We start from the raw sequence: 20,472 nt of genomic DNA, 5'->3' as shown, positions 1-20,472 counted from the left end.
ATTATTATTATTATATAATATATATGTCGTTTCTCACCCATTGAAATTAGATGGCATGCATATGGAATCCATGGAAACTTGCCTCAATTTCATCACTCTGTTTTTAATACTAATAATTTGTAGGAAAAACCACGTTTAGGGAAGCGAAAATCCCATCCCTTCATGACCAATCAACGTGGGGGCGCCATAATTATTAGATACTTATAGATGGACAATATTGTAATATTCTCATTATATTTACCAATCAAAAAATATAGTCTCATTATATCACAAGTTATATAATTAATATTGTTTATCAGGTGACTGCCTGTAGTTCAACTAGTTTTTCCTGAAAGGGTCATGAGGTCACGAGATGTAAGGATGTATATAATATGTCAGATGTAAGAGGTACTCATGCACGAGAGAATTATCAAAGAAATATCCATAATAAATACAATCTAGATGATGATCTGTTAAAAAGAAACCAGAGGTTTATTTTTTTTTTCTTGGTTAAGAAAAAAAACTAGAGGTTATAATCTTATAAATGTTTCTTTATGTAAATAATCTACAGCATATATATATATATATATATATAGTCATGCATGGACTTATCTTTGTAGTGACAAACCCAGAGACCATGTTTGGTTTTGCCCGGTAAATGTTGTACCGAACCATTAATATGCTCAATTGATTGTTAGTAGGCTGTTCCTCTGAAGGGTTGCATAGCCGTACGTGCATGGATGAGGTTGTGCGTCAAACTCATGAACATGCATGCATGCATATATATATAATTCAAGTAACTTATATTTTGTAAGAGGCTATATATATATATATATATATAGAGATCTGGTCTGGTAAACATGATATATATATATATATATACCAAGCAATAGCTAGCATACAATATATATTAATTATTCTCATCTAATTCAAGTACTACTGCATGCATGCTTATAGCTAGCCAATACTCCAGACGAAAAAGTACGTACGTATCAGTACTAATCAAAATTTGCACATTAATAATGATGGTCTGCCGAACACAAAAATGGGTTTGTCTCATGTAATGAAGTGCGGCCGGCACCCAATTCATGAAAAGGAACAATATTTATGTAACAATATTCGCTACATCAATTTAATTGTATCTATATTAATTAAAGTGTAACCCTAAAAAGAACCTCCCTCGCATGGCAAGCATACATATATATATATATATATATAGTCGGACATGAAGTGGTACTGGCCATGGCCTGCCGCGTTAATTCCATTGAAGAGCAGGCCGAACAAAAGCAACGGCCACCTCGCTCCTACAATCAAAATCCTACGTAGCCCTTGACCACAATCAACGTCATCCATTAATTAATGGGGGACATGCATGCATGCAAGCATGGTGTCATGAATCGTGACTCTAATATCTTTCTTGATCACTCCACCCTTTTCTCTTTAGCAAACACAAACTTTGTCAAAAAGCCACCACAAAATATTGCATGGAGAGGTGGAGGTGAAGGTGGCTTAAAATGGTTGCTTTCATGCACCAGCATTAATCCGACAAAGACTAGCTAGGATTCTAGCTAGTAATTAATTAGTAGTTAAAAAAAGGGGTTAGGTAAACCTTGATTTCTGGGTGATGGTTTAATAAATCGGAGAATAATTAATTATATAAGCATCGATATTGGGCTTTAAATGATCGATCGATCTCCATTACCTACTGAAAAGCCTCCTTAATTATATATGCTGACAATAAACTTTCACTTTTGAAAAGGTTTTGAAAATGATTAAGCTTTATGTGGTGGGCTAGACGTTTAATTAATAAATATGATTATAGATCAGCTGCATATATATATATATATATATATATATATATATGGCCTCCAAATCACTAATTAACAGGCTAGCTCGGCCGACATTTAATTAATTGGGAGGCCGATCGAAATTAATAACTTAATTAATATATATAATGTAGCTAGCTAGCTTTAATTAATGAGTGTATATATATATATATAATTTTCATCTTATTGTTGATCATATGCGTACAGTGTAATTAAGAGTTTAATTAATTAATTGTTAGTGTTGGGGGCGCGCTGTATATATGAATTAATGAGATATTGAGGAGCTAGCTAACTAGGGTTATTAATGATAGTAAATAATTCTCTCTAAATTATTTTATTTATAGCTAGTAGTGCATATATGGCCGCAAGATCAGTAGTAGTACTACTAGTACTGCAAGGCCAGGTCATATATATATATATAAAAGATATATAGATTAATCCATGCAGATTCCAGACACACTTATGTACTCTAATTATGCTGTAAATTAACATTATGATGAAGGTTATCATGCATCTCTACATAATGGGCTCTGCCTGTTTCCTTAATTGGAAACTACTACTGCTGGTTGGTGCTGCTTATTTTTTGTTTAATTTATTCTTTAAATTTCCTATATTTGGCACCTGTTCTTATTTTTTAATTCTCTCTCTCTCCAAATCATTTTATGAGAAATAGATTGGTAAGCAATTATGCAATAAAGGGGTTACATCATAAAAATATTCTCACAATTAACTGATATGACTTCATATAATTTGATAGATCTACTTTGCAATAATATATAGTAACTTTACAATCTATCCGATAATAGTAATTTTACTTCTTTACAATAATATTAACTTTAGATAGAAACTTTTTTTTTTCTAATTTAATCAATATTATATATATTAATTACTATATATAATCGATAACCTAAATCTGAAGATAATACAATATGAAAAGAAAATCTAAATAAATGGAATATTGATAGTGAAATGAAAGGCTTGTAATTTTGTAAATTACCTTATTGTAATCGTGAGAAAATAAATGAAAATTAAACTGTGATCATTCATGTCGATCTTGCCTTTGTTGATCAGTGTAGATATGATCTTTCACAGATTCTGAATTAATGCATGTCAAAAGTCTGAAAAATCGGGTTGACGATCGTGATCGATTGATGTTATCTGCTTACTAGAAATGGTATAATTTGTAGTTATATACATTAATTTTTAACAGAGATATATATTAGGGATAGGCCGGTTAGAAGAGACCGATCGACCAAAAAATTAGATAGAAGTGTTAAAAGGGGCCCACATGTATTTGTTAACCAGACTGCTATAATTATTATATAAAAATAATTTTATAAATTGACAATTTATTATATCTATTTTATAATAAAAATAATTTTATAATTTAACGAATTATATCTAACTACGTCAATGACATTACGTGTGTCGAGAGTATTTCTCTAATTTAACACAGCCTCCATCGTGATTCATCTCGCTGGCTAGGCAAGCGAGCTCTATATATTCCGATCTCCGCCACCTCTCTTTCTATTCCACTGCCATAAAATTTCGCATATCTATCCCTACTAATTTGTCTTGTTCTTTTTTGTTTTTTGTTGATCGACCTCTTATCTGTAACACTGCACTTCATACAAACATAGATGGCTCCAAAAGGAGACAACGTTGTGGTTTCTAACATGAAGCTTGAAAGGATGCTGAGCATGAAAGGAGGCAAAGGAGAGTCCAGCTATGCCAACAATTCCAAAGCCCAGGTTTCTTAATTTTCCCTGCACGCATCGATCTTTCTACTTTACATTTTCACACTTTTATGCATATATATAGACGCACATGCTCCATAAAATCGTCATTTTAATCCATATTCACGTTCTAATATATGGATAATTAAGGGTTCCATTCTTTGGTTGTCAATGCAGGCTCTACATGCTCGATCCATGCTTCATCTCCTTGAAGAAACCCTAGACGGAGTCCAACTGAACTCCCCTGAGGTTCCCTTCGTGGTTGTAGACCTCGGATGCTCATGTGGTAGCAACACCATCTACATCGTCGACGTGATTATCAAACACATTATCAAACGCTACGAGGCCTTGGGATACGAGCCGCCGGAGTTTTCTGCATTTTTCGCCGACCTCCCCAGTAATGACTTCAACACCCTCTTTCAGCTCCTCCCTCCCCTAGCCAATTATGGCGGTAGCATGGAGGAGTGCCTAGCAGCCAACAACCACAGGTCTTACTTTGCGGCTGGGGTTCCCGGTTCGTTCTACCGGAGGCTTTTTCCGGCGAGGTCCATTGATGTCTTCCACTCGGCGTTTTCCTTGCATTGGCTATCTCAGGTAAATCAATTATTATTATTAATATTTACTATCATAATACTACATGAGTTGTGTGTGCCGTTGAATTAATTATATATTAATATATGCGACTGAAAAATTAAAGTTTGTTTCCGTCTTTCTTAGGGTACGTACGTAGTAGTACTTTATATGCTGCTGAATTTATTAAACGTCAATCTACAAGGAGTTTTAGGATTATCTTCTGTGCAATATATATAACAGTCAGAAATATTAATACCGCATATTATATCTGTATATATATGGGTACTCGACCCAGGTGCCTGAGAGCGTTTTAGACAAGAAATCGATGGCTTATAACAAAGGGAGGGTGTTCATCCACGGAGCAGACGAAAGCACAGCAAAGGCATACAGGAAACAATTCCAAACAGATTTGGCAGTGTTCCTTAGATCAAGATCACAGGAGGTGAAGAGAGGTGGGTCTATGTTTCTTGTCTGTTTAGGGAGAACCTCAGTAGACCCCACAGACCAAGGTGGGGCTGGTCTCCTCTTTGGGACTCACTTTCAGGATGCTTGGGATGATCTTGTCCAAGAGGTAATTATCATGCAGCATTCTATTCATCATCATGCAGCTAGCTAGCTAGTACATTAATTAATTAATTTCATAACTATATATATATATATGCTGACCAGAACAAATTAAACTAATTAATAACAAATAATATATAATGATATATATACATATATTTATTATATTATATATATATATTTGCGTTTGAATAATGGTGCAGACGGCCGTGGGCCCTTTGACGTTTTTTCCTTTCTTTCCTCGTATATATGCCAAACCAAAAAAGCTAAGCACAGAAAATTACCGTACGTATAGAATTAAGGAGATCAAATGATCATGAGGTATTCTGCATGTTAGTAATTTACAAGGCCTTGTCATGAATTTACACCAATTGATCTAGCCGTCCGATAGTTTCCCAAGCAATTAACTGAGGATACATATATATCTAGCCGCTGGCGGCCTATGTTTTTTTAGTCACTGTCACGTCGGCAGAATAATTGGTGGTGGGAGCTGGTGGGTCCTGAGCCGTATTATATGTCGACAATTTGGGGGGCGGAGCATCGGAGGTACCGCATGTTAATCGATCGTAGCGAAACATAATGATCATATCTTATAGCAATTAGATATATATGGCCGGGGATCCATCCGACCTATCATTGCTGATCAGATAGAAATTTTGTTACAGAAGACAAAGTGATCGAGTGCTAGTACCTTTTATCCTGTACGTCCTTGATGATCAACTTCTATCTCTAATCAGGGTGATGATATTTTATATATATATATATATATATAGTAATAGTACTAAGTACTGTGATTTCATAAGGTGAAGATGGTTTTTTGAGTCTACGAGTATGAAGTAAAATCACAAAATAATTGACCATTAAGTGAGTTGGTCTGGGCTGGAAAATAAATTGTATTTGGACCTATAAAAATTCCCTTAGTATATATGTATGAGGCAGAATCAAATGGGACAAGATTAATATTCTGATATATATATATATATATATGTATATGGTTATATTTATAATACACATATTTTCTCCAATATTAATGTTTTATAGATCATATGTACTGATGAATCCCCGTTGTGATCAATCCAATATTGACTTAATTTCTGATTTTGATAAGCTAAAAAATAAAATATTTCAGACCAACAAATTAAAGGTTGGCCACCCTACAAGAAACATATAAAGTTAATAAGACTACGTTCATGGTGTCGGCCAGCAGCTTGTTGCTGAAATTGTTTACAACTCATGATGTCTGTCCCATGATTTGTGAATTTGAATTTAACGTGATTTTGTTTTTAATGCTTTGCTCCTAACATGGCCTAGTACAAAAATTATAGGGCCTTGTCAGCAGTGAAAAACGTGACAACTTCAACATTCCGGTGTATGCACCAAGCCTACAAGATTTCAAGGAAGTAGTTGAAGCCGACGGGTCATTTTCCATTAACAAGCTAGAGGTATTCAAAGGAGGCAGCCCTCTTGTGGTTAGCCAGCCGGACGATGCAGCCGAAGTTGGTCGAGCCCTAGCCAATTGCTGTAGGAGTGTGTCCGGGGTCCTAGTTGATGCCCACATTGGTGACCGGTTTAGCGAGGAGCTGTTCTTAAGGGTAGAGCGCAGAGCCACAAGTCATGCTAAAGATCTGCTAGAGCAACTGCAATTCTTTCATATAGTTGCATCCCTTTCTTTAACTAATGCAGCTTAGAGCAAAGAGATCAAAGGGCCGGCTTTAAAAGATCCGTACGTACGTAGAAGAAGAAGGCTAATGCATAAGAGAGATTAATGAAACACACAAAATTAAGAGAGTACGATCAGTAATCAAGGCTTGTGATCACCTTTTTGCTTTTTCCTCTTTCTTTTGTATGTTTCTGTGGTGTTACCCCTTTACGCTTGATGCCTTCTATGAATGTGTTCGCTAGTTGTCCAAACCATAACTAGGAAATCATAAATCCGGCAACATCTAGTATTTCCATTCTGCATTCTTTATCGCTCATTATAATGATGGGTTTAGGTTTATGAAGGAAGGTCTGTCACCTAAAAGTTTGTGAAATATCATTTGAATTCGACTTTTATTTTCTTCCACCTAACTATTGCTATAGATACAAAGAAACAATAAACTTATAAATTGATGTGATTTTGTAAAATTTCTTAAATATATTTTATAATAAAAGTAACTTTACAATCTGACTTATCATATCAAACTATATCAATTTTTAAATTTACTTTTATGTAATCCTTTCGTAATTAAAATATATTTTTTTTATCGTTTGGTTCCATGTTTGACTTCTTGTCAAAAGGAGTTTGTTGTCCCTAATTAATTAGTCGGTTCTTAAATTATGCACTTCATGAATGTTTCTTAATTTGTACTTTATTAATTATTAATTTGATTTTCCTCGATAGCAAGCTATGCTATATTACATGTTAGAACCAAAATGAAAATTCAAACGAACAGCCACCTGTCCCAGTCCCCAATATATTGCAGAAAATTTCCAACGTACGTACGTACGTAGAGGTTTACGTCTCAACAATCCAAGGTGCATGCATGCCACAAGGCTCAACAACGACATTAATACAACGGCGCATGCATGTAACTACATGAGAAAAAGCTTAATAAACATCATTCACTCTTCCAAATACACTCTTGATCTAGCGAATAGAATCTGATAACATCAGCCTCTTCGATTCGATCGGGTAGTCCAAGACTCGATCTACAGTTCATTCTTTCTTAATTACCTTGCCAATTTGGGTCGATATTGAAGACGTACAACACCCATTTACCTTCTACCAATCTCTTCAAATTTAAAAGACTTTTCATACGTAAACTCATGTCCCTCCTGTAAGAGTTGTAATCCGCATCTTCTCCAGCTAAATTCGTCCCCTTCTCGATAGATTAATTGTAAGAAGGTTCTGTTCTCGTTTACCAATACGAAAGACTCGTGTGATTAGTACCACAACTTTTTCTCCCATCAGTACTCATCGATCAAAATACTCTGTGTGGTGAATAGAATATGATGATATCGGCCTCTTCAGGTAGTTTAAAGTTCACTCTTTTCTTTGCCTTTCCACTTCGGCTTCTGCTGATCAATGTTGAGGAAGAAATTCCCACTTCTGATCTTCTACCAATCTCTTCAACTTTCAAAAGCCTTTCCCTACACAAACTGCCCCTCGACTTATAGCAATCTCTATCTTCTCCAGCCAAAGCTGGATAAACCCTGTTAAAATACTGTGGAAGAACCTGGTATTTGCCTCCATTTTTGCAATCTTCTTCGTAGGCGTAATCTGGAGATGAAGCACTAAGGCAGTCCTCTAGAGTGCGCTCTTTCACCAATTTCATGATATGCTGCTTCTGCTCTTTTGCTTGCGTTTGCTTCTTCTTCTTGTTCTTCGTCCATAAGCAATTCCGGAAGATCGTCATATTAAAAAAAAAAAAAATAGACCTATCCGCTTGATCAGAAACTCAATAATCGATATAGGACAGAGAGAGGTTGAATTTCAATATTCCTTCTATTCTCAGATATTGTTGCTGCTTTGTGTGTTTAAAGAGATTATATAGGATAATTGGCGGGGTTCCCAAGAGGATAATTTCAAAGGAAAATATAAGCTAACTTGGTTACTGCTATCAAATATGAAAGCTTGAAGTTAGTATATATGGTGAGATAATAATGATGCAATAGTAGCAGTTATCGCTTAATTAAAGACATAAATCAAGGAGAACAGTTCTTCGATCAGGAAATTTCAACCAGTAACGTTAAATTATTTTGGTGGCTACCCAATCATATATATCAGCAAGAAGAATCGTAAATTATGTTACAGTTATAGACAAGGACAGCATCTCTTGGCTTTATCCACCAGCTTCGACAAAATTTTGTGTTGTAAACGTGATGATGAACACAACATATATATTACCTAGCAGCCGAGGATATTCGATTGATGCAAAACAAGAAAGACAAAACCTTTTAAGATTGAGGACAAAACAAGATCGATCTTGCAGCATGTGATCTCTAAATAAGATCCCAAATGTTAGGGGATAATCGCAATGGTTTGTAACTGATAAGGGAAATACTTCATCCCAAAACTTTTTAGTTTTTGACGGCTGGCATATATATATATATATGCAGTTGCAGCTTTTTATTAAAATTTATTAATGCTTTGGTTGCATCTATTCACAAATCTTTCTTGCAGTTCGGCCATGCATGGGGGAAGTTCAAGGAGGAAGAGCATAAGCAGCTAGCCAGCCTCTGATATTGCAGATTCCGTGGCCCTCTATTTTAATATCAAAAGTGAATAAAATTATCAACATAAGTTTTAGACCAGTTCCTGGAATTTCCACCAACGTGTGGCTTTTAGATTCCGAAAAAAAAATAGTAGAAGTAAGAGAATACCCAGTACCGGGGTGGGCTTTTGGTTCCAACTTCACAGAGAAACGCAGTGCTGACTGCTGAGAGCCCACAGAAAGCTTATAAATGAACTAGCAGAAGTTAGAACATGCAGTTTTGAAAAGGGACCGTGTTACTTTTTTAATGAAAAAATCATTTTAATTTAATGGTTAAGATAAGATCATTTTATTATTAGTAAAAAAAATATAAGTGATGTTATATACAGTCGTGGAGTATGCAAGTGACGTACAGCCATTGAGTGTATAAGCATCAAGCGACTTGCAAGCGTCATGCAGTCGTTTTGAAAAAGAGTAAGGTTTACTATTAAAAAATTAATTAATTTTATGTAAGTTTCATATTTATTCACTTTTTTTAAAGTGATTACATGAAACTTACACACTTATAACTGCAACTATCATTTCTCGATATGAAATATTATTTTGGTTTAATGGTCGGACGGCATGAAGACAAAAATAGAGAGATATGACGTGTTTGGTAACACAATTGTTTTTAGATCGATATTTTTAGACTATTTCATTACTATTTACAAATCATTTAATATATTTTTAATATCTAAATGATTTTAATACTATTCATAGTCATACATATTCTTAGATAATCAGCATATCTTTTATCATTTCTATATAATAAATCTCAAAAGTTTGACTTCTAACGGAGAACTCATCATTGGAACCCTGTCGTGAGGTTGAAGAAACATTCCTAGAGAACCTAACCAAAAGTCTCTGAAGTCGTATGTACATGTATCTTTTATCTCCTATCTTCTCTTTATTTTATGTCACCCTACTCCTCTTTACGTTCCCTCCCCTATTTTCCTCTTACACCCTAACACTTTCACACATTTCCTTTCTACTCTCCTATTTTCCTCCTGACACCCTAACACTTTCACACATTTCCTTTCTACTCTGTTCCATTTTTCTCTTTCTTTGTCCTCTAATGATGGCTTTTTTATAGACTGAGACTTGATAACCATTTTGAAAAAATCTAATTGTAAACATAACTACGCACTAATATGTACATCAATCTAATATGATTAGTCAAAAATTAAATTTTATTGATAAAAGTGTTAATTTAAATTTTGAATATGAAAAAATCAATATTAATACGCAAATTAGTACACAACTTTACTTATACGTAACAAAACTCAACCATTTTAGATTTGGTGTATTTTACCCCCTTACACTTTTCGAACTTGGAAAACAAGTTGTTCCTTCTTGGTGAGCTTTTTTTCGGGTATATTTAAGTGAATAAAATCTTAAATCCTCTTAGAATATAGATATCGTCATATCCTATCACAAAAATATTACATCATAACTTCGCATGAATACCATGTGATTATAGTTTGTAACTGTCTAAATAGTGCCGTCCCCATTTCTCGCGGCGGCTGTACTAACATAGTCATCTGGGATTGCCGCCATGGATCAAACTTTAACAGCTCAATGCAAGACGATTGAAAAAGCTTTCCACAAGTCCATATCACATACAGAGCTACAACACTTTTATCCGCATTTTTACTCACTGTTTCATAGATCATATCCTATAGCACATTTAAACTACAAGTAGTAATAATAGTAATCTCAGATGGGGTGTAAAGCCTACAGAACTCTCTCCCTCATTTTAATCAGGGTGAGGCCGGATCTGGTTCGGTACCAGAAACATGGGAGGCAGCATCATCTTTCGATATGGCTACGTAGTTCACGGGGGCAACTGGCCTGTTATTATCCCTCTTTCCGTCTTTTGTCATCGACCTGGCCCCGTTTTGATGGGCATTAAGAGATAATCGTCTGGTAGGAGTACCGTTGGCACCGCCGTTGGTACGAGGGCCCACTACCTTCTTTGTACCGACAGGTCGAGCAGGGCTGGGCGTGCTTTGCTGCTCATGGAACTTCTTCTGATCCTACAATTCACAAAGGTTGTGATCCTAGTCAGCTATTCATTCGAGATAGTATTTGTGAACCCCCTAAAAACATGAAAGTAGGCCTCGCAAATTGGGATTGTGCTGTTCAATGTTAGACGCATGCATGAACCCATAAAATTATCAGTGACCAAGTTGATCATCCCGTCAATCAAAACTCACCCTCAACCTCCGTTTTTCTTCTTCTCGTTCATGCCTGAGCATGGCATATTCATCTAGCATTGCAAGAAGAGGAACACCATCGTAAGTAAATGATATGCCACGATCGTCCTCCCAAGCCCGAGTTTTGGCAACCAATGTGTCAACCAGTGCTGAAAAGCCACAAAATCCAATCAAATGAAAATTCAGTGCCACTACGCATTCAGTAGAACTCATATAACAATGAAGATTACAGTTTACGCAATCCATCAGCAGAACTACTTCTTGGAGTCATGCATAATGGGTGAAGTCTAAATAAAAGCTACCTACCACCTCAAAGCAATCCACAAAGAATCATTTCATTTGCATCGGCCAGTTGCCGATTAACATTGAAGTTAATTAATCCTCCAAAGTCTCAGCAAGAAGAAAGTAAATTTGTGTCCATGACCCAGTTAAAGGTCTGCTCTCTCCACTCATCTACAGGCGTGTGACATCCACTGCTAAGTACACTAATGTCTAAAGTTGATGCAGTAAAATCCCTAAATACACAGATGCACAGACATATTCCATCTACTAATGCACATCAAATTCTGCAAAAATATACTAACTGCATGCTCAATCAAGCCACCATTACTATGGTAATCCTCTGATTCTACACATACCGGGAATTTTGTTGACCAGAATCCGGGCCTTTTCTGCACGCTTGAGGTTTAAGTGTGCACCTCTGCTTGCATTGTACCTGTTTTCATCCTGTTTCAACAAGGATTTGAAATGTCCAAAGTCAGTAGTGAGATAAACAAACATAAAGCATTACATGTATTCAATAATCTTTATCACCTGTTGCTGGTCTCTAGTCAGATGGATGTGTCTCACTATGAAAAAGGGACATATATGTTTATCCAATGTTATAAATTAGGCAATTATTGGCATGGACCTATTGCGTAACAGCGATATTCTCAATAACTAAAGGTTCTTCATTGAAGAGATAAATTGAGCTCTTCAAGCACATTTGACTAAAACAGGGACATATGGACATATATGTTACTCAACAGAAACAGAGTTCTTTCACCTTTCAACCATTAAATAACATAATGAATTTTTCATTTCATTTTTCGTAATTCCTCTTCATGTTCTAAATACTATGGAAAGGAAAGGCAAACATGTGTGTGGATATTTGATGTAGAACTCAATACACATAATAACATAATCACAAATTCATGTTAATTGCACATATGGCCAAATTCATAATGATAAATCCATCCTTGAAGTTGCATCCCGTGGGACAGTTGTAGTTAACATATAATTCATTCTCATTTTTTGGATTTGAACAGGAGGACATCAGTATTGTGTCTATAAAACCCATTTTTTCTTGATCACCATGGTCCGAACCATAGAAAATCATAGAAAGAAGAGACTATCATACCCGATTGTAGTCTTCAAGCCAACTTTCCTCTTCACAGGCTGACATCCATTTCTCAACCTTGTCCAATATGTCTTTTCGGCTGAAAGCTTCATCCTCTGCTTTTGCTATCTGATCATCCATGTCAGCCAGTAATTCAGCAGGTTCAACATCACCAGAGTCAATAAGTGCCATAATGTATTCTCGAGCAGCCTCTGGATCTATTTCTATATGAGCATGGGCATATATTTCTTCAAGCTCTGCTTGCTTCTTAAAAGCAATTTCTTTCATCCTGCTCGCTTTCAGTTGATCAAGCCTTTCAACTTCCACCTCCGCCTTAACAACAAACAAACCAACATTACTTATGCAATCTTTCAGTTCTGTGAACTTAGAAGACTTTAAATACCTGCTCAATCAGATCTAAAGCAAGAGCCCCTGGAACAGTCACTTCATCCACTGAAGCAGATATGTTACAGGTAACATGATCAAACAATCTCCTTTCTTCGAGGGAGGTATCCATCAGATTCCATAGATCAATTAGCTGAGTTGCTAACTGTTGGAGCTGTGTATTAGAGATGCAAGCGAAAGTTACATCGATTTACTGTAATATGCAAGTCAAGAAGTCAAAATTAAAAGCGATAAAGCATTCAAAAACAGTCCAAGCTCCTGAAAAATGGGAGACTGAATTATAGAGGAAGGAAATATAACAGAGAACTTGAAATGTGGCTCCTCGTACAACACAATGACTTTTACAACCTAACTGAAGTTATATGTGTTTTACACCCCAATAAGATATCAAGCAATAATAAAATAACCATATGAAACTAGAAGTTTTTATTTCTCTCACTGAAGGAAGATGTTCAAATTCTAAAACGTCTTACATAAAAATATTGAAATTTTAAAAAGTATTACATGCACATGTGTGAAATGACATAAACTACATCATATCAAATCCAGCGATAGCAAAATCCATTGCAACAGATTTTGTGCTATCCATTTTTTGCTAAAAAGGCACAACATTGTGATAGAAAAGAAGGAATTCATTTTCTCTAAGCAAAAGAATGTAACATATGTTTAGTGTCTACAAAAAAATCAATATATTTATATAATTTCAGCTAAGCAAAGATGGGAGAGTTTTTCTTGAAATTTTCACATCAAGTAGCAGAAATGGAGCATTACCAAGTAATAAGAACGTAAAACATGGTCAAAATCTCAATAGAAGTATAGAACCAACAGTAAAAAAAAAAACTAGACAGGTTACCTTGTGCAGCCTCTGCTGCTTATCTTCTTTTAATGCTAAGACTGTCTTAGCCAGCCTAGATAGAGTATCATTACTAATGCTTTTGGATTGCACACTAGTAGAGTCGTTTAAGCTTGGGTGAACCTCAGTTGCAGTACTGAAGAAGTCCATCCCCAGGACAGCACAAAGATCATGCACAGTGCTCACGAACTCAAGGACCTTTTGTAACCTTTCACTCTGCCAGATAAAAAAAAAAAAAAGTAATAATCAGTAACTCGATGCAAGTAATGCACTGGTCATCAATCTAAAAGTTCACCTTCTCTTTTTGAAGTTCTTGAAGTTGTGCATGATATTCATCTAACTTCTTCAAGGATAGGTCAGCCTCATCAACTGCAGGAGTCTCAACCTGATCGTTAGGGTTCAAGTTCCCAGCAATTTCTCCACATATCTTTTGAATCTGTGATTGAACATCAGAGAACTCTTTTACTCTCTCCTCCTTTTGTTTCCAAAGCTGTTCAAGTACTGGTGCTATAGCTGCAAGCTGCTCTTTGATTGTCCCTGAAGCCTCCTCTGGCTGTAATCAAACCAAAACATAATATATAATATTATTAAATAAATAAAAATGTAAAATTTCTTGTTATAATATTTAGTTAAATATAAATTAACTAAAAAATTAGCATTATACTTCGTAAAATACCTTGGAAATGCAAGCATAAATTTAATAATTACTCACAATCCCAACAAAACTTTTCTCTTCAAGAGCTGATAGAAGACTGGAAAGTTCAAGTTTGGCATCTGATAAGGCCTGAAGAAGCTGTGCCCTTGACTTAGCAGCCAGCTCAACCTTCCTCTTGTATACGTCCAAGCACTCCTGCTCTAACTGAAGAAGCATCTTGTCGCGTTCCTCATCACTTTCCCCAACCTCGTTCCATATTTCCTAAAGCGACTAATGGATTAATTTAGAAGCCAATTTGCATAGACCATATGTATGAGCAGTAAACAGATGCTGGCAGTCAAAATAAGAAAGACAATTTTTACTTGCAGTTTCTGCAGTAAAGAACCACATGTTTCTCCAAGAAGGGGATTTTGAGCATCAGTCACCGCCATTCACGTCAACACTACAATCTAACCTGCATTCCAGAGAATGGTGGGATATAAATTCATTCCATGCTATTTTCCGCACGATCAAGTTTTCTTATCTAAAGTACACAAAGTGCAATGAACGTGAACCAAATCCTAATACCTTTATGACACGCAAGAAATTCTGATTTAGTGGACAAAAATAACATGCGGCCTGTCTACAGCAGTCATATAGATGAAAAACGAATCTGTAGAAATGCTCATGAATAAGAGTATTTAGAGAACTCTAGAATAATGGAGCTCAGAGGAATTCAGACCCACATCAAAATTTTGATCTCCTACTCACCCTATCCCATCCAGTCGGGCATAAAAAAAATCAAATACCAGATACTACTCAAAACCATAGAGTGATCGATGGTGGATCCGAATAGGTGATTGCACACATTACAAAAATGAAACGAACTTGCTGAACTTTAGAAATCATAACATCTCATTACTCTGAGAGAGAGAGAGAGAGAGAGAGAGAGAGTCTGTTGGGAGAGCGGGCCGGCGTTTTGGGGGCGTGGGGGTGGGGGGGTGTGGGGAGAGCAAAGCTGACATTCTGAATCTACCGTTCGGGACTTGAGATAACAAAAACCTCCCTTCGACTGGAAGCTTGAGATTTTCATATATTGATATCTCAGATAACATAAACCGAAAGAACGAAAAATCCAATTGTTTCCTTCTTGCATTTTCCCATCAACAACATGGAGCATAGTTCAGTCCCCTGAACTCTACTAATGATAACTCCTTTCACACTTCCACATTTTCTCAGCAACAAAACAGATGTACAGAACGTGCCGTCCACTCAAGACACACTTAATTAACCGAATCAATCACTAATCCAAAATTAAAGATCCCGTGATGCAATAAACAACCTTCAAGACCAAGATCTCAAGCTCAAACTCCCACATTCACAATCTCAAGAGAAGAGCTTTTCCAGAACGCCTAGACATCTTAACTACTCGGGATCAAGACAACTACAACTCAGAAACCAAACAGCACTGAAAAACGAGATTTCACAGACAGTGAGACGGAGAGAGCTAAATTGTGACCGAAGAACTGAACAGAGAGCCGAGAGCTCAGTAGAGAAAAATGCTTACACAAGCTAAAAAACCAAAGAATTGCTTACCCAAGATCGTCTTTGAAGCAGGGGTTTTGTGGCTTCAGATCTCAGTGGCTTCGGTCTCAGTGCTTGTGAGGGACACAGAGTCAGTGATGGAAGCAACCAGAGGAGAGAGAAAGAGAGAGAGAGAGCGAGAAAAATGGCATTGACGGACCAGCTGGGGCCCTTTAAACTATATCTGATCGTCCCCGAAAATCTCCGATTAGGTAGATGCCACGCTTTCCCCGTTATTTACGACTATGACACTATGTCAGAGTGCGACAAATTTTGTCAGAGTCGTCGCTTTGACACTTCGACTGTTGCAAAATAAAATAAAAAGGTAGCAAAATTCAAATTTCAAAGATGGTAAGTGGCATTTAGGTAACTAAACTCAAGAAAAAGGGCATATATTATGCTTGCTTGGTGATGGAAAAAGCATAACGACATAATGGGTATTGAGGTGACAAAAAGTCGTGGCCAGGACTTGGATGTCATCAGGAATCAGATAGGTCTATATCTTAATGCATTAGCATTCAAAAGCCTTTGATATTTTAGAGTTTGGATTGAACTACCTCACCTAATTACTTTTTGGACTTTTTCTTTCCTTTTTTCAAAAAGTTTCAAAAAAAAAATCACTCTCGATCATAATCATTAATTAAAGAGAGGAAAAAAAAAGATGGGGATTATTAGGTAATCATGTGATCATATGATTGGTTAGGATTGCCTTCATCCTTGATTCATTTTTACAAAACTTAAATTTATTGGGTCTTATCATCAACCATACTTTACCCTTACATTCATGTGCCCTTGGCTTACCATCCAAAAGGTTAATCAGTTGGAAGATCTTGTGTCATGCGTTACCATTAGCAAGCTTACAACATGACATATTATATTAAATATCGTTAGTTTATAAATTTATTTTTATATAATTTTTTTATATTTAAAATATTTTTTTTTTTTCAAACACCAAAATAGAAACCCAATTCACAGAAATACAGTTTGGACTCCACCCGAAATAAATTCAGAGGTGATCAGGTTGTTCCCGAAAATGTAGGCCTTGTTGCTTGCTTCATGTGGCTTAGAAAGCAGACGGGGGGATGAATGTAATCATGTAATGGGAATTGTTTTGGACAATGGACCATCAAGTCCTATCTAGGGCTGTTACTCCGTCAAAAAAAAAAAAGTAATAATAATTCAATAAAACAAAAAATCACATTAATATTTTAGCTCAATATTTAAAAAAATTTACGTGTGACTAATGAATAGCTAGAAATGACATCCTTCACCAAACATTTAAATTAGGATGGTACCGATGGAGACAACCGACAAGAGAGATTTTGGCATTTTTTACACAAACTTGAAAAGACACAAATATTCTACTGCCGACGGGATCGAGCTATTAAGGAAGAGTACAACCAGTAGATCTAGTAGTCGCTGAAAAAAAATGAACATGAATATGTACCAAGTGGGCACAAATTGGGCCGGAGGTTTGGGCCGAGCAGATGGGTCCAGGACGACGGAGAGCAGGTGGGTCCAGGACTACTCTTCTTGCCCCCACCTACTCCGTACCGTACCGTGTTGCGCTGCAATTCGGGTGCAATCCGAGCATTGCAGGGTTGGAGACCAACATAATTACATTACATAAATCATAAACGAGATAGTTACAACGGCGTCGTATTCCTTTCTTGGTATCCATTTAGCAGATGCAGTCCTGTCTCACTCTCGACTGAGTTAACTTGGTACCGCCCATCTGTTACACTACGAGGACAACAAACACACCGCCCGGAGCGCGAGATTGTCCTCCGGGCTCCGAATATGGAGGGAGTCGGATCGAGGCTTGGCCGGGCGTCTTCCCGCTACGGACCATCTGCCGCCGTGTTCAGCGGTCCAGTAAGGAAGTGGAAGAAGAAGTGGGTCCACGTTTCTCAATCCAGATTCAACTACCACAGCTCCCACTCCCAATCCAACGGCAGCTCTCGCCTCCTTCTCTGCCGCTGGACCCCTGTCTCTCCCAGCACCGTCTCTGAAACCAACTCCCCTGGCTCTGCCGACGAGCCGCCGAGACGGAAGTTCCGCTACACTCCTGTAAAGATACACTCTATATATGTATTATCTTATGAACATAGGGTTTTTTCACGGAATTATAGGGACCCTGGAGGGGTTTTTCTTTAAAAGTTGAGTGTTGTGTTTTCATTTGAGCTGTAGTGGTTTCTTCTTTCTAGGGTTTTGTTTTCATTTGTGCGCAGACCAAGCTTTGTTTTACTTGGATTTTTTGAATTATATAAGTTGTATATAGTTTATTTTTTTTGTTGGGGGGGAAGGTGTTAAATAAAATTCCTTTTCAGTGCCGGCACTGCACCGGAAAAGCTGAAAATTTCTCCTTTTACTACGGCTTCATTTCCATGATTTTGGGGTCCTTTATTTTGTGCGTTCCGTGGGATTTTAATAGCTTCAGCTAATTGACGTTGGACTTGAGAATTCTTAGGAAAACTGTTGGGAATTTAGTTGACGGTTTCTTGCAAACCAACTAAAGCCCGTGCGCTCTTTTCACCTCTTGGTTGATAATTTATAGCAACTGGATCACTCGGTTGAGGATTGTTACACTAGATAAGAGAAAGTAGACTTATTGTTGTTGCTCTTCTTTCCAAAATTTCCCCTTTTCATGAGCAAGAGTTAATCACTGGTGATTGCGCAGATTGCTGTGCTAGAAGAACAGAAAAAGGCGTACATTAAAAATGCGGAAGATGAAGGTAACAAAATTCAGACCGATCATTATCTGAAGCTGAACATTGATGAAGTTCCGAAAAAAGAAACTCAGGTGATGCTGTTAAATCTGACTTAGGTTCAATCTTCCTCTGTTTTCTCAATTCCATAGAACAAAAAAAAGGCGGGAAGTGGAATATATGATAAACCTCATATAATCATATTATTCTTTCTGTTCTCCAGTGTTTGTCTTGTTCCTTGTTCCGGTCTAGTGTTAGTTGTTTATTTCATTCCTTTTTGCTTAAGCTGAAGTGTGAGAGTTTATTATTTTCTCATATTCCAGGATTCTTCTTCTGTTTCAACTTGCTACTCATCTTCGGAAGTTGGAAGTAATTTGTCAAATAAAGCCAATTCATTTATTTGAGAGTCCCAACTGCTCATGCTAGTCTTTTTAAGGGCCGTTTGGAGTTGTAGTGGGAGGTCTAAAAAGTGCCATAGGAAAGTCTAAAGTAATTAAGTGACAAACTTTGCCCGTTTGGTAGTTTTACATCAAACTACTTTTAAATCAAGAAAAAGTAGAAAATCACACATTTCAACAAAAGCATAATAAGAGTTTGGAATTGTGGTAGAAAATATTGCTTTTAACGTAAGGCTTATAGTTTAGAGTTGAACATAATAAGATCTACTATTAAAAAGCTATTTACTGATTAGGATCCATATATCTAAAGTACTTTCAAATATATTAGATTTGTTTGGAAACTACTAATTACTAATTATTCATTTTTCTAGAAATGTACCGTACTGGATGGATTTCTAGTGGCCATCCCATACTGCAGTATAAAGTTTGGTCCGATGTTCTTGGTGTGGCATTACTTATGGTTTCTGTCCGTAGAACTTTTTGTGCATCATTGCTGAAGTTAAGATCAAATGGCAGCAAACTGATAGATGTTTGAATATGAAGTGAATTTCTGTGGTGCCAACAACACTGAACTGAAAAATCATTGATTTGAGTTTGTGTGGTATAATGCAGGAGTCTGACAATAATATATACTTGGCTTGCAGGATTCAAATATAAGCCATTTGGATTTGGGCTTGTGCTTGAAAGGCCACAATAGCAACGTCGACTCTGTTGGTCAGAACAGAGATTCAAGTGGGGTTTGGTCAACACGTTGATGTTCAGCTTTTGCGGAAACAAAATGATCTGTACAAATTGCTCATGCAATTACATTACTTCAGTATTTGGTGGCTATTATGGCCATGGGACATTGTACGGTCAACTATCTGGACGTGATACTGCTTAATTCTGTAACTAAGTCGTAGCCTTGGTTTGTCTTATATAAATATCGAGGCTAGTAAGTTCAGTAGTGCATAATGCGCAAGCACATGATGACTTGATGGTGGTGTTGTCTGTTCACGCTGTTTCACCTCTGATGGTCCGTTTATGCTTTAATATTTCATAGCTTTCTGGTATGTAGTTCACACTTCACATGCAATCTATGGTATCCAGCGCGGAGATAGCAAGTTAGAAGCTTTATCATGGAGTCTTGATTGTTCAGATTTGGTGGATTCAAGAAATCATTCTCAAAGGTACTCGAGGAAGCTACGGCGAGGAATACTTGGAAATGAAACAGGACTGTTTGGCCGGGGAATCACTGCCTTGGCAAAGTTTGACGTACCGATTTCAGCTTTCCAATATTTCTGAACGGAAAATGATACACTAACCCTTTTCACAACAACCATTCGTAGACCTCATACCCAGAAGAAAAAATGTGTAGTAATATTAAGGACAAATTTTAAA

At 36.7% G+C, this 20,472-nt stretch overlaps 3 protein-coding genes across 4 annotated transcripts; 2 read left to right on the top strand and 1 right to left on the bottom strand.

The window, feature by feature from the left end:
* The first annotated feature begins 2,266 nt into the window (after positions 1 to 2,266).
* Positions 2,267 to 6,733, top strand: LOC122289623 (indole-3-acetate O-methyltransferase 1-like). The gene is made up of 5 exons (XM_043096784.1): positions 2,267 to 2,370; positions 3,446 to 3,556; positions 3,719 to 4,135; positions 4,410 to 4,685; positions 6,004 to 6,733. The coding sequence occupies exons 1-5, from the start codon at positions 2,299 to 2,301 to the stop codon at positions 6,364 to 6,366; spliced, it is 1,239 nt and encodes a 412-aa protein (XP_042952718.1). The 5' UTR covers positions 2,267 to 2,298; the 3' UTR covers positions 6,367 to 6,733.
* A 3,772-nt stretch (positions 6,734 to 10,505) lies between these two features.
* Positions 10,506 to 16,157, bottom strand: LOC122289622 (65-kDa microtubule-associated protein 1-like). Of its 2 annotated transcripts, none has more exons than XM_043096781.1 (10): positions 15,999 to 16,157; positions 14,786 to 14,877; positions 14,481 to 14,684; positions 14,064 to 14,321; positions 13,769 to 13,984; positions 12,914 to 13,069; positions 12,532 to 12,843; positions 11,771 to 11,858; positions 11,133 to 11,281; positions 10,506 to 10,952 (listed from the first exon to the last, which is right to left on the bottom strand). In XM_043096781.1, the coding sequence occupies exons 2-10, from the start codon at positions 14,852 to 14,854 to the stop codon at positions 10,677 to 10,679; spliced, it is 1,728 nt and encodes a 575-aa protein (XP_042952715.1). In that variant the 5' UTR covers positions 14,855 to 14,877; positions 15,999 to 16,157; the 3' UTR covers positions 10,506 to 10,676. The 2 variants fall into 2 exon arrangements, with proteins under 2 accessions (XP_042952715.1, XP_042952717.1); XM_043096783.1 differs by having other exon boundaries at positions 14,481 to 14,693; positions 15,999 to 16,154.
* Positions 16,158 to 17,641: 1,484 nt separating this feature from the next.
* LOC122289621 lies at positions 17,642 to 20,144 on the top strand. The gene is made up of 3 exons (XM_043096780.1): positions 17,642 to 18,056; positions 18,667 to 18,789; positions 19,737 to 20,144. The coding sequence occupies exons 1-3, from the start codon at positions 17,787 to 17,789 to the stop codon at positions 19,845 to 19,847; spliced, it is 504 nt and encodes a 167-aa protein (XP_042952714.1). The 5' UTR covers positions 17,642 to 17,786; the 3' UTR covers positions 19,848 to 20,144.
* The last annotated feature ends 328 nt before the right edge of the window (positions 20,145 to 20,472 follow it).

This window comes from Carya illinoinensis, chromosome 12 (genome assembly GCF_018687715.1).
Source record: "Carya illinoinensis cultivar Pawnee chromosome 12, C.illinoinensisPawnee_v1, whole genome shotgun sequence".
In the NCBI taxonomy this organism is placed as follows: domain Eukaryota; kingdom Viridiplantae; phylum Streptophyta; class Magnoliopsida; order Fagales; family Juglandaceae; genus Carya; species Carya illinoinensis.
The sequence above is the reverse complement of the archived record's forward strand: the minus strand, read 5'-3'. Positions and strand labels throughout refer to the sequence as shown.